Here is a 17,477-nt window from a genome sequence, read left to right on the forward strand (position 1 = left end):
CCAGTAGCTACCGTCACATAGTTCCTTGTTAGTCTCTAATCAGCAATAGAATGTTCATTCTTGTTAGTCTCCAATGAGATAATTTGGAACTATATACATGTTAAATCTTAATTATCCATATGACTGACATCTTTAATGTTTACTTCAAGATCAAATCCAATGAGTAGATATGTAGATTGGATATGTTTAAATGTTTAATCAGCATTCAATCAACAGTTAGTCCGAATCCCAATTAGAATCCCATTTGGTAAAAACTTGGTGAATCTGGTTTCCCATTTGTGTGAAACTTCACTTATAATGGGGAACTTTCTTCTGACATTGTTCATTTTCACTTCCCCTTCTGTCGTTTCATTTCTTTCTTTGTTTTATCCTTTTTTCTTAACGTACCTTTCGATTTTTGACAGTATCATAAATCACATTATCTTGTTAGAGGTGTACAATTAATTTTCCATCAACTTTCCTTTTTTCTTATGGTTATTCAGGCATGAAGGAATACTTAATAACGTTCCAAATTGACTTGCCAATAATCAAACCTTTGCCATAGATCTGTGGGAATATTCAGTAACTCCAGCAATATAAGGTGTGATCAGCACATTAGGGTGCTTAAGAATTGGATCATCTGGATGAAATGGCTCAGTCCATGCAACGTCAATTCCCAGACCACCCAAATGTCCAGATTCAAGAGAGGATTTAACAGCTTCATAGTCTAGGAGACCACCACGAGCAACATTGACCAGAATAGCACCCTTGAGATAAAACAACAGTTTGTGAATGATATGACATTAATTACAATCACTCAAAGGCGCTAATTAGCACAATTTTTTGACTTCAAAATTAATTAATGAATCTGGAATATCTTTAACGAGAAATATGTCAGCTAAAATTATATTCTTAACAGATGTTCTTATTTCATAATAAGTGCACCTTGGATTACAAGCTTGATTGCAAGTCACTAAAATTGTATTCTTAAGAGATGTTCATATTTCTTAGTAAGTGCACCTTGGATTACAAGCTTGATTGCAAGTTAATATATCGTTCCATGGTCCTGGCCAAATTCAACAATTACTAACAACATGACAACATTATGTTGGTTAAGAATAAGTTATTGTCAGCATAAACTATTTCAGTTTTTCAAGTTCATATTTTTAACAAAAGAATTGTCAACCAGATCAAAGTTTAACCTTAACTAAAAGCAGTTTGAGTCCAAAGGGATCCAGCACCAATTGTATCTCATTTTTTCTAAATGACATTATTATATCGTGGCCAAAAATGATGATCTCTGTCATCATTGGCCATAAAAGTACACAAAAAGAAATCTTTGAGACCCACTAACGGAGTTTCTACGTGCAATTTAATCTGAAATTAGGAAGAATGCAACTATTAACTTCAGACAATGTATTGAATTGCATGTTTGCACTCAAATCTGCAGCCCCTTTTAGAAAACAGGGCATAATGTACATGGAAGAAGCAAGATCCTGAATGGGACATTTCAAGAAGGACTGGACAACGACAGAACCTACTTATAGATACCATGGCATGTTCATGTTCCCCTAATAAATGGTCATTCAACTATTATATTGGTGGGAACCTAGACCCGGCTAGCGATTTCTATGCCCGAGAATAGATCCCAAGTCCAGGATCAACTCGCCGTAGCCTAAAGTCCAAACGTAAGCAAATTATACTTACAAAACTTTTCCTGCCAGACAGCAACCCCGGCTTAATAGTACCCTGGGTATAAGATACAAGTATGTTTTCCCTGACCCAAGTCTTCAATCCTATTACAAAACTGAGGGGATTAAGGCTTGTACAAACGCGAGCGATACAGATGTAACTCTCACAACTCACTCATCATTCATTCACAAACCATTCATACAATCCCTAAGAACGACCAAACCATGCCATTTCCCTTTGGTGGTCTAGCTACTCGCAACCGTGTCCTTGGCAAGGTGCCTTGGAGGGACTACCGATAGTAGCAAATGGCTAGAGCCTGGCTTAGAAAGCAAATGCACCCAATAACCCCGTTCTATAGGATGTTTAGAAGTTACCTAGCCGATGAGAGATCGGCTAAAACAGCAATAGGATCCGAGAGAAAACCAGTGGCTCAGCCACTCTCGGATATCACAGCAAGGAGGTGGAGTGGAGGCTAGACCCGCCTGGTCTTCTAGTACGAACTGCCGAGAGTGATAGAGGATCACGACAACAGAAATGGATGGTGTACGGCTGCTGCAGACCTTGGTCGGCCAAGAGAGACCGCAAAGTGACGGACGAGCGCCTGGATGGAGGCAGGGGCTCAGCCCACCTGGCCGAGGTCACCTTGGCGCCTAGGAAGATGTTCGGGAGATGGTTGCAGCGAGGGAGGCTGCAAGATGACTTACTTGCTGTAGAAGAGTTGCTAATTTGATAACGTGCAATGCTTGGAAATGGGTCCTAACTAGTGGACTCCAAGGAGTCCGCCGAGCTCGGAAGAAGGAGATGAGCTCGGTATGGGTTTAGGTAGGCTTAGTCTAGGTGATATGGGTCAGCTGAGCTCAGTATGAGGTGTGAGCTCCGGTGGACTAGGTCAGGTGAGTGAAGGAGGTACGGTAGCAGGTGGACTTAGTCTAGACGAGTGGTGTGGTTATTGCAAGTGGATCGGTTATGGTTTAGAGATAGGCGAAGGGGCATGCGTGGGGTGATGGAGAGTTAAGCCTACGTGAGGTGGGTAATAATGAGTAGGAATTGTTCTAAGGAAGGTTAAGCCAAGAGTCATGTGAGTGAAGGGGTTCCTAATGATGAAGGGGGTCACTAATGACGAGGTAGAGGGTGATTAAGTGACGTTACTGGAGTTACAGGGTTTGGGTCAGTTACGAGGGATGAAGAGGCTAAGGAGTGGCGAAGGGCCTCCTAGCTACGAGAGTGTAACTTACCTCTTTAATTCTCAATGATGGCACATGGGAATGTGCAATGAAGTGAAGGCACTGCTGGCTCATACGTTGGAGACAAATGGCTAAGAAGATCTGGATTGAAGCCTCGTGGTGTGAATGCTTGTGATTAAGTGCGTGAAAGAAGTGTAACTCCCAACTTAAAGACGAGAAGCTGAGAGGGAGGCTGCGGAGTGTAACGCTCTTAGCTCGCGTCTCCTTTGCACAAGGTGGGTGAATGACGAAGCTGCCCTCGATTAGTAATTCTAACTTTGATATTGAATAAATCATACCATGGACAAACTAGGAAGAAGCAACAAATATGGAACTCCGTCGGGTTACGCCGGGAACGAAGCAGCGACCCGATTTTTCGGCGTGTGGAAAGATTTTTGATCGGAGACTCGTTCTCAGCCGTGGATGAATGGAATCGCCGAAAAATTGGCTGGGAGCTTGCTAAGATCTGGGCGATGCTAAAGGAATCAACGAGAGAGTGAAAAATGCCTTGAATTTGCTTAGAATTGGTCCGGAACTTGCGCCCAATTTGCTGATTGTTCCTGCTCAACCGAATGTGAAATTGTACTCAGACTTGAGGTTGGTGAGCAGTGGTTTATTCTCCTCTGTTGAGCGCACGGTCAGAAATGGAATTTGAGTTGATGGACGCTCGTTCGAAGGAGCCCTTATGCTGGTCCCCCGTGGAGCTTGTGAGCAACAACCGGCCGTCTACCTTTGAAGTTCCCAAACTCGCACAGGCTTCTCACCGCAAGAACACCAATCAAGCTGATCCTCAATCAGCCAAACTCACTGTCTATCCTCTGGTTTTGGGCAGAGAAGAGGGGCGACTTGGTTGATTTCGGATGGACTTCTGATTTCTACTAGAGGATGAAGAACCAAGGAGAACAACGATTCTTACCAAACCTCTTGCAGCCGGATGTCTCTACTCGAGTACTAGTCGGTCAGAACCACAGACCGATCTTCCCCAAGTCTTCCCGTGATACTTCTCCAGCCTCTAACTTCTTCTGGGGATGAAGATGTTGCACCGTGAGAAGATGGCGACTAGGTCGGGGAATTATGTGTATGATGAAGAAACTCCAAGAGGAATTCCGGTAGCCTCGAGGAATGTCTCCAAGCTTGTTTTGCTTCAACCAGAGCCACGGGTTGGAGCCTTTGGATTCCAATCACCGGCGGTAAGACAATGAAGGGAAGAGGGAGGCAAGAGCCAATTCACACAAAAAAAACTCAACTTCTAATTCTTGATTGCATAATGAAAAAAGACTTACAAAAGAGTTTAGGTACTTGAAATAAAACCGGTTCTTACATGAGAACCGAGACACTTGCTGAAATGAAGCGACTCAACTATAAAGCAAAAGCATAAAAGGAGACCGAGACGAGACGTCTCGAATGTTTAGTGAGTTTGGCATCTCCCTCACGGGTTCAGCCATATAACTTGCCTAAGTTAGGCCTTAGACTTGCCACGCGTGGACTGGGTCAGGACTAGACTCAGGGTTCGAACTCGCTATAACCGGATCTAGGTCTAGTTCCCGTGCCTGTTCTGCCTTGAAGTCTTCAGCCTGCTGCCCGCACTCCGCTGATGATGCTCTGCCCACACCGCCCGCTGCATCAACTTCATGTTCTATGTTAGCCTCCCTTAGCTCATCTATGCTTTTCATCATGTTGGTCGATGGTGCTTGACTCTCTTGGCCTTGCTTGGCCGTGCTGGCCCGAGTTCTCGCCCTCTTGGTGGGAAGGTCTGCATCAGATCCTCCCTCCTTACCTCGAGCTTGCCCCCAAGCTCGTGCAGTGGGAAAGCGATTAACTATCTGCTCAAATTCTTCCCACGAAGTGCCGTTGTCTGGTCCTTCCCATTCAACCATAACTTCATGACATAGTCTACAATTCCGATGAACATGTCTATGTTTAAGAATTCGGTATGGTGTTGGTTGTTGTTGGCTCGAAATTTGTTCAATCTGCCTTGGCACTTCCCCAACGTGCGGTTTTAGCCAAGAAACATGAAAGACTGGATGGACTAAGGCCATTTGTGGGAGGCCTAATCTGTAAGCTGCTTTCCCAATCTTTTGTAGCACTGGGAATGGCCCAAAAAACCTTGGTAAAAGCTTAGAGTAAGGCTGCCCTAAGAGGGACTTTTGCCTCATGGGTAATCTTTTAAGCCATACATAGTCTCCTACCATAAATTCACGATCCTTCCTGCCCTTGTCATATGTCTGTTTCATTCGATTTTGGGCTTTGATGATATTCTTCTTGAGTGACGCTAGCACCTCTTCCCTTGTGCGTAGCTCACAATCAACCTTATCTTCCTTTGCCCTGCCTTCTTCATATTTTGGAATTGTTGTGGGGGGAATTCCGTAGAGAGCTTCATACGGAGTGGTCTGAGTAAACGAGTGCCAACTCGTATTGTAGGACCATTCGGCCCATGACAGATACTTTACCCAAGAGTTGGGTCTTTCTCCTGCAAAGCAACAGAGATATGTTTCTAAAGAACGGTTGACCACTTCACTTTGCCCATCGGTCTGAGGATGGTGGGCAGTACTGAATTGGATTGTTGTCCCCATCTGCTTCGTATATTCTCTCCAAAATTCACTCATGAAGATTGAATCTCGATCGCAGACTATTGTCTGAGACATGCCATGTAGTTTCCCTAAGTGATCTTGGTACTTAGTAACCACCATCTGTCCATGATATTTCTTAGGCAAGGGAACGAAGTGGTTGTACTTTGTTAACCTGTCGACCACCACGAGTATGGCTTCCTTGTTTTATGATCGTGGAAAGGCATCTTTGAAATCCATGGTGACATCAATCCACGGCTTTTCTGGTACTTGTAAGGGATTTAGATGGCCCGGAGGCTTAATTCCCTCATACTTTTCACGTTGGCAAATTTGGCACTGTTTAACATAATTCCTCACGTCTGCCTTCATTTCGGTCCACCAAAATTGAGCCTTCACTCGGTGGAGTGTTTTGACTACTCCTTCATGGCCTGCTGATGGAGTGGAATGAAAATGTTGTAGTAATTCTTGCTTTAGGACCGATTTAGGTGGAACCACCGTGCGGTTCTTTCTCATAAGTAATTTGCCCTTGATGGTATAATGGGAAATGGTCCCCGGTTTTTTAGTGATGGAGGCTTTGATGAGCCTCAACCCTTCGTCCTCTAGTTGCTCATTAGCTATTTGGTCCCATAAATTGGTCCCTATGATTGAAAGTGTCAAGAATTGCTCGCCCAACCTTGATAGTGCATCTACCGCGGTATTGTCTAGCCCTTTCTTATACTCGATTTCAAAATCGTATCCGAGGAGTTTGGCCAACCACCTTTGTTGTGTTGGTGTTGAAACTCGTTGTTTGAGCATGTATTTAAGGCTGTTCTGATCTGTCTTCACGATGAACCTTCAGCCTATGAGGTAAGGCCTCCATTTCTCAACTGACAACACTATGGCAAGAAGTTCTTTCTTGTATGTCGATAACGGTTTGGCCCGATTGGTGAGAGCCTTTGACATATATGCTATAGGGTGATTTTCTTGGCTGAGGACAGCTCCTATGCCAATGTCACAAGCATCCGTTTCAATAGTGAAAGGCTTGCCAAAATCGGGCAAGGTGAGAACAGGTGCTGTCATGAGTGCCGATTTCGATTTCTCAAATACCTCTATTGCTTTGTCTGACCAAGCGAATGCTCCTTTCTTAGTCATTTGGGTTAATGGGGCGGCTATGAGCCCATAGCCTTGAATGAATCTTCTATAATAGCCGGTTAACCCAAGAAATCCACGGAGGCTTTTCAACTCTTTAGGCAAAGGCTAGTTGTTCATTGCCTCTAATTTTTTAGGGTCTGCTTTTACCCCTTCTTTGGATACTATGTGCCCAAGATATCTGATTGAGGGTTGGCCAAAGCTGTATTTTGGCCTCTTAGCATAAAGACGATGTTCCCTCAAAATTTGTAAGGTTGTGGCCAAGTGGGCGCATGTTGCTCTACTGACTGGCTATATACGAGAATGTCATCAAAGAATACCAAGATGAAGTTTCTAAGATACCTCCTGAAAACATCATTCATGCACCTTTAGAATGTGGCGGGTGCATTGGTTAAGCCAAAAGGCATCACCAAGAACTCATAGTGTCCATCATGAGTTCTAAAAGCTGTTTTTGGAATCTCTTCATCGTGCATTCTAATCTGGTGGTAGCCTGCCCGTAGGTCTATTTTGGAAAACACAGAGGCACCGGTTAACTCATCTAGAAGTTCGTTGATTAGCGGTATTGGATGCCGGTCCTTCACGGTTGCCTCATTTAGTGCTCTATAGTCCACGCAGAAGCGCCATGTGTTATCTTTCTTTTTAACTAGTAAGACTTGCGAGGAGAAAGGACTGCAGCTAGGGCGTATGATACCACCCTCTATCATTTCCTTAACTAATCTTTCAATTTCTGCTTTTTGGTGATGACCATAACGATAAGGCCGAACGTTGACAGGTTCGGCGCCCTGATTCATGATGATTCTATGGTCATAAGCTCGACGTGGAGGAAGTCCCTTTGGTTCCTCAAAGAGATCTGAAAACTGTTCAAGCACGTGTTGAACCTCGGCTGTTATATTTTCTTCTTGCTCATCTTTGGCTGGTATGTCCATGGCCTTAGTAACAACCCAAAACGCTGGTTGTTGGGCGACTAGAGCTTTAAGTGCTGTCTTTGGTTCAACGTTGGTATTTACTGCCTTTAGGGTGACGTTTTGGTCACCTCCTTCCTTAGCAAAAGACATACTCATGTCTTTGAAATTCCAAGAGATGTCCCCTAGAGTCTCTAGCCATTGTACCCCCAATACCACATCGACACCACCGATGGAGAGTACTAAAAGATCGATCGTGAATGGTACCTTTTGCATGCATAGTAGGACGCCTTTGCATTTTTGTGTGCATGCGAGTTTGGACCCATCTCCTACCATGACTGAGATTGGCTGTTGTTCTTCTAGTGGGCACCCAACTGCTTGAGCTGCCTCTTCACTAACAAAATTGTGTGTAGCACCCGAGTCTAGGAGTACTACTACTTTATGCTTTCCAATCTTACCAACAACTCTCATGGCATTCGGTCTTTTTGGGTCTGTCAAGGCATGACATGTCCCTTCAATAGTCTCAGATGCACTTGTATCAGTCTTGGCCTCATTTGGACTAGGTGGATTTGTGTCTTGGCTAGACTCTTCTTCTTCTTCATCGCTTTCATCAATGACTTCAAAAACTTGAAGATTTTTGCACTTGTGAGTACCACTCCATGGTTCCTTACAATTGAAACATTGATTGTTTTTTATCATTTGTTCCCTCTCTTGCCTAGTTATGTAAGTGGTAGGCACTCGATCACGGTAGAGGGGTTTTTGTTCTTCTCTTTTGTAGGGCATAGGCTTTCTTGGTGGTAGCCCTTTGTACTTGGTTGGATCGTTGCCCTTATACGGTTTTCGTAAGGCATTCTTGCGCCTATTTCTCTCTTCTACTGCTCGAGCCTCGGTGAAACATTCAGCCAAATGGGTGTATTTTCTTCGCTGTACGTCTATCTTGACTTCTTCTTTGAGGCCGCCGATGTAGGCACCGATTAGTGACTTGGTGGTCCAATCAACCATGGATGAAAGACTTTCAAATTTGATTTGGTACTCTCGGACTGAGGACGTTTGTACCAAATCTTTAAGTTCTATGTCAAAGTCTATGTAGGCTGAATCACCAAATCGTGTTTGCAAACCCTCACTGAAATTTTTCCAAGTGATGTTGGGCTGATGGCGTTTGAACCAACGATACCACTTCATAGCTTCTCCATCAAAGTTGAGGATAGCTGCTGTAACCCATTCATTTTTCGGGACGCTATGGCAATCAAAATACTCTTCAACCTTGAAGAGCCAATCTTTGGCATCAATCCCTGTGAAACGTGGGAAGTCAATCTTAACGGTTGAGGTTCTTATTCTTGGCTGAGTTTGGTTGCGTCTGCCTCTAAAGGGTTCTCCGTCAACAAACACCATATCCTCATCTTCTTCACTTTCATCTTTGCCCTGGTTCTTACTAAAATGCTGGTTTTGGGGCGCTTGTTGCTGGCTGCTAGAGCCGAACCTAAAATGGAAATCGGACCCTTGATGGTGTCCCTTGCTTCCTTGGCCTTCGGGTTGCCTGGTTCCATTATGGCCGAAGTGATCGAATTGGTTAAAACTGCTGGAAAAAGGTGGGACAAATTGGTTGTTCATTGGCGCCTTGCCTTTGTCCTGGTTCAGGGTGGTGCCTTGTGTGGTTCGGTCAAATTGTTCCATTCTTTTCATCAACGTGTTTTGGCCAGCAATCAAGGAAGTCATCATTTGCTTCATCTAGTCTCATTCATCAAGTTTACTAAGGGACTTCTTGTACTCGTGTAGTTCATGACGCATTTGGTTCATGCTGGACTCAAGGGAATTCACTCGGCCTTGGTGTAAGGCTTCCATATCAAGTAAGTTGGATTTGATTTGTTCTTCTCGGCTGGAAGTCTCAACTTCTTGCTCGGGAGAATCATGGACAGTGGGTTTGGCCTTCTTCCCCATTGAAATTTCTGCTCTTAGTCCTGTCGCACGGCTGATCCAACAATCAACGATCTGCTGCTACCGCTAACGACTGAAGAGGAAACCTCTTGTTAGTGGGCTGGTTGCTAGAAATTCTTCAGAAAACCAGTGCAGCTTGTAAATTCAATAACTTCACTTCCAGAACTCTAAAAATCGTGAAACTTGGTTGAAAAATACTAGACACGCTAGGAAATCCAATGGCACCAAGTTTAGTTTCTAATTCCTCCCCAGTCTAAGTCGATCTGCCTAGAAAGTCATGCCTGGACCTCGTTTATCAAGCTTGTCGCTCGTTCTTCAGCCGCGTAGGAAACTTCTAGCAACAGGGGTCCACTCAAAAAATCATAACTTTTCAAGAGTAACTCCAAAAAATCTGAAATTTTAACTGGAGATACCTGAAAAGTAGGCTCTTCCAACAAGCCTAAACTCGACCAATTCCGATGCTGGAGGTGACAGGGCCAGCCTCCAGAATACGGCGTAGTTTCTGGTCTTTCAGAAACTGTAATATGCTTGCTGTGAATGTGTAATTTGACCTCTGCTGCGCCAATTTAACTCCGTTTCTCACGAAATTTGGACAAAATGCCTCCGAAATATTTACGAATAGGTTGGTAGGAAGGCTGCTCAGAAATCACCAAAACTTTGTCTGATATACTTGCTTGATTGGTCTGGACTGTTCTCACTTTTCTTCAGACAGCTGCTACTATAACACTACCAGCTTTGAAATCCGAGTGTAAACTTCCAAAACTCCACTTAAATCTGATATAACCTTTTGCCAAACTGAAAAATCCTCCGCTATACTCTGCAAACCCAACTGAAATATACCACTGGCTTCTGCAAGTGTGCTCTGATACCAACTGGTGGGAACCTAGACCCGGCTAGCGATTTCTACGCCCGAGAATAGATCCCAAGTCCAGGATCAACTCGCGGTAGCCTAAAGTCCAAACTTAAGCAAATTATACTTACAAAACTTTTCCTGCCGAACAGCAACCCCGGCTTAATAGTACCTGAGTATAAGATACAAGTATGTTTTCCCTGACCCAAGTCTTCAATCCTATTACAAAACTGAGGGGATTAAGGCTTGTACAAACGCGAGCGATACAGATGTAACTCTCACAACTCACTCATCATTCATTCACAAACCATTCATACAATCCCTAAGAACGACCAAACCATGCCCTTTCCCTTTGGTGGTCTAGCTACTCGCAGCCGTGTCCTTCGCAAGGTGCCTTGGAGGGACTACCGGTAGTAGCAAATGGCTAGAGCCTGGCTTAGAAAGCAAATGCACCCAATAACCCCGTTCTATAGGATGTTTAGAAGTTACCTAGCCGATGAGAGATCGGCTTAAACAGCAATAGGATCCGAGAGAAAACCAGTGGCTCAACCACTCTCGGATATCACAGTAAGGAGGTGGAGTGGAGGCTAGACCCGCCTGGTCTTCTAGTACGAACTGTCGAGAGTGATAGAGGATCACGACAACAGAAATGGATGGTGTACCGCTGCTGCAGGCCTCGGTCGGCCAAGAGAGACAGCAAAGTGACGGACGAGCGCCTGGATGGAGGCAGGGGCTCAGCCCACCTGGCCGAGGTCACCTTGGCTCCTAGGAAGATGTTCGGGAGATGGTTGCAGCGAGGGAGGCTGCAAGATGACTTACTTGCTGTAGAAGAGATGCTAATTTGATAACGTGCAATCCTTGGAAATGGATCCTAACTAGTGGACTCCAAGGGGTCCGCCGAGCTCGGAACAAGGAGATGAGCTCGGTATGGGTTTAGGTAGGCTTAGTCTAGGTGATATGGGTCAACTGAGCTCAGTATGAGGTGTGAGCTCCGGTGGACTAGGTTCAGGTGAGTGAAGGAGGTACGGTAGCAGGTGGACTTAGTCTAGACGAGTGGTGAGGTTATTGCAAGTGGATCGGTTATGGTTTAGAGATAGGCGAAGGGGCATGTATGGGGTGATGGAGAGTTAAGCCTACGTGAGGTGGGTAATAATGAGTAGGAATTGTTCTAAGGAAGGTTAAGCCAAGAGTCATGCGAGTGAAGGGGTTCCTAATGATGAAGGGGGATTACTAATGACGAGGTAGAGGGTGATTAAGTGAGGTTACTGGAGTTACAGGGTTTGGGTCAGTTACGAGGGATGAAGAGGCTAAGGAGTGGTGAAGGGCCTCCTAGCTACGAGAGTGTAACTTACCTCTTCAATTCTGAATGATGGCACATGGGAATGCGCAAAGAAGTGAAAGCAGTGCTGGCTCATACGTTGGAGACAAATGGCTAAGAAGATCTGGATTGAGCCCTCGTGGTGTGAATGCTTGTGATTAAGTGCGTGAAAGAAGTGTAACTCCCAACTTAAAGACGAGAAGCTGAGAGGGAGGCTGCGGAGTGTAACGCTCGCAGCTCGCGTCTCCTTTGCGCAAGGTGGGTGAATGACGAAGCTGCCCTCGATTAGTAATTCTAACTTTGATATTGAATAAATCATACCATGGATAAACTAGGAAGAAGCAACAAATATGGAACTCCGTCGGGTTACGCCGGGAACGAAGCAGCGACCCGATTTTCCGGCGTGTGGACAGATTTTTGATCGGAGACTCGTTCTCAGCCGTGGATGAATGGAATCGCCTGAAAATTGGCTGGGAGCTTGCTAAGATCTGGGCGATGCTAAAGGAATCAACGAGAGAGTGAAAACTGCCGTAAATTTGCTTAGAATTGGTCCGGAACTTGCGCCCAATTTGCTGATTGTTCCTGCTCAACCGAATGTGAAATTGTATTCAGACTTGAGGTTGGTGAGCAGTGGTTTATTCTCCTTTGTTGAGCGCGCGGTCAGAAATGGAATTTGAGTTGATTGACGCTCGTTCGAAGGAGCCCTTACGCTGGTCCCCCGTGGAGCTTGTGAGCAACAACCGGCCGTCTACTGGTGAAGTTCCCAAACTCGCACAGGCTTCTCACCGCAAGAACACCAATCAAGCCGATCCTCAATCAGCCAAACTCACCGTCTATCCTCTGGTTTTGGGCAGAGAAGAGGGGTGACTTGGTTGATTTCGGATGGACTTCTGATTTCTGCTAGAGCATGAAGAACCAAGGAGAACAACGATTCTTACCAAACCTCTTGCAGCCGGATGTCTCTACTCGAGTACTAGTCGGTCAGAACCACAGACCGATCTTCCCCAAGTCTTCCCGTGATACTTCTCCAGCCTCTAACTTCTTTCAGGGATGAAGACGTTGAATCGTGAGAAGATGGCGACTAGGTCGGGGAATTATGCGTATGATGAAGAAACTCCAAAAGGAATTCCGGTAGCCTCGAGGAATGTCTCCAAGCTTGTTTTGCTTCAACCAGAGCCACGGGTTGGAGCCTTCGGATTCTGATCACCGGCGGTAAGACGATGAAGGGAAGAGAGAGGCAAGAGCCAATTCACACAAAAAAAACTCAACTTCTAATTCTTGATTGCATAATGAAAAAAGACTTACAAAATAGTTTAAGTACTTGAAATAAAACCGGTTCTTACATGAGAACCGAGACACTTGCTGAAATGAAACGACTCAACTATAAAGCAAAAGCATAAAAGGAAACCGAGACGAGACGTCTCGAATGTTTAGTGAGTTTGGCCTCTCCCTCACGGGTTCAGCCATATAACTTGCCTAAGTTAGGCCTTAGGCTTGCCACGTGTGGACTGGGTCAGGACTAGACTCAGGGTTCGAACTCGCTATAACCGGATCTAGGTCTAGTTCCCGTGCCTGTTCTGCCTTGAAGTCTTCAGCCCGCTGCCTGTGCTCTGCTGATGATGCTCCGCCCACACCGCCCGCTGCATCAACTTCAAGTTCTATGTTAGCCTCCCTTAGCTCATCTATGCTTTTTTCATCATGTTGGCCGATGGTGCTTGACTCTCTTGGCCTTGCTTGGCCATGCTGGCCCGAGTTCTCGGCCTCCTGGTGGGAAGGTCTGCATCATATATCTTGCACGCTGTGCACCTTCTAACTAAAAATACTGCTTAGTATATGATCACTACATATTGGAAGAAAGAAGAATTATTGTGCTTCTGATTACAGATTGAAGGCAAATATTTGGTAAGGCATTACAATATATTCACTAAGGCCTATAATCTACCTCAAATTCAAGGCATATTCATTAGATGTAACAAGAAAAAATAAAGCATGTTGACCGAATCAATGATTTCAAACAATATGATGACTTGAGAACACGAACCTTTTTCATTGATGAGAGAAATTTCTTGTCCGCAATACCAACCTGCTATTCCAAATCTAAGTTAGCTTTTTCAAAACAAAGTGCACGGTAAACTATTATTAACCTTAAACAGAACAAATATGCTTTCAAGTAAGTTTCAACCAAGGAACCCAAAAGAAACGTGACAGGCAAACCATTTTATCGTTTAGTGCCATGCAAACAGCAACTATGTCAGCATCGCCAGCAAATTGATAAAGGTTCTCCAGCACCCCCTTCTTATCCACTGAACCATCATCAGCATCAAGGGTCAAACTTGGCGTATAAGTTATTGCTTGAGACCATGTGACAACATTTTCTCAAGCAACTGATACCAAAAAAATTTCCATTTTGATGCAAGGGGATATTGAACAATTGGATGTTCTCCAAATTCCGTAGCTGCTGGTGGAACTGAGTGAATTACATTTTGTTGCCAGAACTTCGACACCAAATGCTCGTAAACGTGATGCAAGATCAACATCAATATTACCATACCCAAGAATGAGGACCTGTCGAAAGGAAGATTAACAAAATTAATATAAACAGAAAATGAACCACAAAAGGCAAGATTAAGAAATACTTCTAAAAAGTAGCTCAGACCGTTTTACCAAAAAGTGTTTCCCTGACTGGCAGTCCCAATAGCATTTGTTGGACTGCGGATTCCATTTCTTTCTGCAATAATAGATAAAAATTAACTTCACAGTTAGGAGAATAAAAAAATAAATACATAAAAGAGGATGTCCAAAAATGCAAACAGTTCTCAATAAAACAACCCTTGACTGTTCAATGTGCATGTCATATTTTTCATAACAGCATGAACACCTGATTATTCAAAAGAAGTATTCAAACCTATATTGATTGCACATATACACAATGAGGTCTAGGACAAGATATGCTCAAGCACGTACATGTGTCATCAATGATGACCACATTCTCCACAAATATTAGTAAATGCACCAAACTGGCCAGATCCTAACAGGCTCTGAAGTACCTGGATATGATGCTTCACGTAATTTGTGACAATGAAGCACTAAAGATTGCTTTAGTTTACAAAGTAAAAATAATGACCGTGCCACTTTATATTGGGAACGTTGTTAAGGTTTTCCATGAGGAGATGAGAACAATTGAAACTGGCAAGGCTTAAGAAACTTTAGCTGACATGTTATGAATGCAAAAGGCAATGAGCATTTACCTGTCTATCTCAATTTTTAATGCTAGTATATATATATATATATATATACTTTAATTTATTATTTATATTTATGTGTATATATATATAGAGAGAGAGAGAGAGGCATACTATGGATGACCATATTAATCCTCCACGATGACCGAAAACTATTGCAAGTTAACAAGATTATGTCAACAGTGAAACGGAATGTTACAAACAGCTGATAGCTTGATCAAAAGCTATCATAAAAGAAACATACCTGTCTCCTTAAAAGGCCTAACATCAGATATATTGCATGTTCAGCACATGATACAGAGTTCCCTGTCACATTTCCTGGAATTCTTGCAACTTTAATTCCATGTCTGGTAGCAGCCTCAACATCAACACCTGCAGACATAGGAAAACAAGTGTCCAAAAGAGTGTCACGTTCTTCACAAAGTGTGGCCTCTAGCAGAGAAAAAGAAAAGTTCACTTATTCTCTCGCTCACCAGAACACTTGTAAAACTTAGAGTAACGGTAGACATCACAACTACCTGAGTAATAGAAAACTAGCCAGTAACAATTAACAATGATAGTGGTGACATAGTATATGCCTCAGAAAAAAAAAGAACAATGATAAAACAGGGTTCACCTTCCAGTCCAACACCATACTGCAAAATCAGCTTCATCTGCTTTGCATGAGCAATGAGACCAGAATCCAAGCGCTTGTTTTTAACTATGAAAGAAGTATGCCGAGCAACTTGGTATACTTGTTCGTCTAGGTTAAAAAGCTGTAGAGTTAGAAGATAACTAACTTCAATGAGCATCAAATATGCAGTTCAATCATGGCACCAAAAGGTTGTAAATGTCGTGGAAGAGCTTGATTCACAGAAGCCACTTCAAAAAACTAGAGTTGAATGATTCTGAAACTCAGGCGCTCTATCGTGGCAGCACAGGAGACCATTGGATTTTCAACATGAGAAATAAATATCCACTATGCAGATAGTGGGATCATGCATTTATATTTTCAATAAATTATGGTTCCTACGAAAGGGAGACAATATAGTTGACTAATTTTGATTAAATGAAAGATCAAACGCCAAATGGCATTGTCATGTTTTAAAATGTAAGGCAATTCTAAAAGAGGTTCTTTGTCCACTTTGTAATCGGTTGTAATTTATTACTTTCGAAGTTCCACTTTTACTCGTATATATCTTTGTACATCCCACTGTTGAATCCAGGGACTAGCATTGCTTCTCCATTCTGTTTTCCACCTTGGAACCTTTGTTCAACCAAAGTGGACATAAAAGAGCACGCGAGTGACATGGCCTCCATCATCATGTGCCATCCAGAAGAATGTGCTGTTCGCACTAAAAAATGAACACAAGCAAGTCACAGACATGAGATACACAAGAATAACGACAAGCAACCTACAAGGATTGACATTAAAATGCTAACTTAGATATCTCAGTTCCAGGATTTGGAAACATTTTGGTGTTTGCGAACAATCTCCATCATTTGATCGTTAGTCATTGGCCATGGAAAATGAGTTGGTACTATCCACTAGAAAGCCACCTACAAGGAGTTAGAAATGCAGATTAGAAAGGGAATGCAACGTGGAAGGTAAAAATTCTTCCAGATATCTATAGAAGAGAACAAATGCTCTACGAGCCCGAGACACAGGGTTAGTGGAAGAGTAGCTTTCCTTAGCCTAGTCAAAGAGAACAATGGTTGCATTTTCGAGAGCAGAGAAGCCATTGTTGAGGTTTTCAATAATGTATAACTCCTAGGTGAAGACAACACATCGCCATCAAAAGCCCTACCAATGTGCTGGGAACTGGGGACAGCCATATCCAAGCTTCCAAAAGTGTTGGAGTATCAGGAGATTAATCAACTCAGATAAAAGGACCAGGAATGCGGCCAGAAATGGCGTCTCCCATTTTTTGGCTCCTCATAAGAATCATCTTCTCACGTACGCGTGAAGGATTCTCACCGTGGGCATATTACTTTCTCATGTCCCGCAGCAAGCAGGAGAAAAGTGGATACCTCGTGGGCGGGGTCCCCTTTTTAATTGTGAGAGGTACGGTTTCATGCCAACAATCTGGGAGCTGATCGTCCTCCCAGACGCGGTTTTCAGGGGTGGAGCTCGGGCATAATGATTTTCCAGCCACCGTAATTCACAAAGGCATCGAGAATGTGGGCCTTCCCAAGGTGGTTCCGCTTAGTGCTTACCTCCGGCAACAGCGAGGAGGAGGACGGAGCGCCGTCGTCCGGCGGAGAAGGAGGATGCACGCGGGAAGAATGGTCGCCGGAGAGGAATGGGAAGCCGGACGCCCTTCCTACATCGACCATCGTGCTTCGCGGGGATGATAAATGGTGACAAGTGAATCTTCAGGGTCCAATATTTTTCATTTAATTCATAAAGGGGCCAATGTATTTTAAAATGTCTGAATAAAGGTTGTCAACAGTTTTACGCTTTCTTCGAGTGTTATTCCATTTCACCTATATTGCTTGATTTAGGCATGGCTTAAAGGCTTTTGATGGGGATAACATTATGTTCTTAAAACAAATGTTCCAAGATCATCATATTCTGCTGCCAAAAAAATATGAGATGATTATAAATGTTTTTCTTACATCCAACAGCAAATCCAAACATTACTACACAGTGGTTTATTGA

At 43.6% G+C, this 17,477-nt stretch overlaps 1 protein-coding gene across 1 annotated transcript; it reads right to left on the reverse strand.

The window, feature by feature from the left end:
- Positions 1-527: 527 nt before the first annotated feature.
- LOC116266703 (uncharacterized) lies at positions 528-17,261 on the reverse strand. The gene is made up of 8 exons (XM_050081126.1): positions 17,033-17,261; positions 15,453-15,591; positions 15,081-15,208; positions 14,251-14,322; positions 14,075-14,159; positions 13,809-13,945; positions 13,636-13,677; positions 528-746 (listed from the first exon to the last, which is right to left on the reverse strand). The coding sequence occupies exons 1-8, from the start codon at positions 17,150-17,152 to the stop codon at positions 528-530; spliced, it is 942 nt and encodes a 313-aa protein (XP_049937083.1). The 5' UTR covers positions 17,153-17,261.
- Positions 17,262-17,477: the final 216 nt, after the last annotated feature.

The sequence above is a fragment of the Nymphaea colorata genome, chromosome 13, assembly GCF_008831285.2.
Source record: "Nymphaea colorata isolate Beijing-Zhang1983 chromosome 13, ASM883128v2, whole genome shotgun sequence".
Classification (NCBI taxonomy): domain Eukaryota; kingdom Viridiplantae; phylum Streptophyta; class Magnoliopsida; order Nymphaeales; family Nymphaeaceae; genus Nymphaea; species Nymphaea colorata.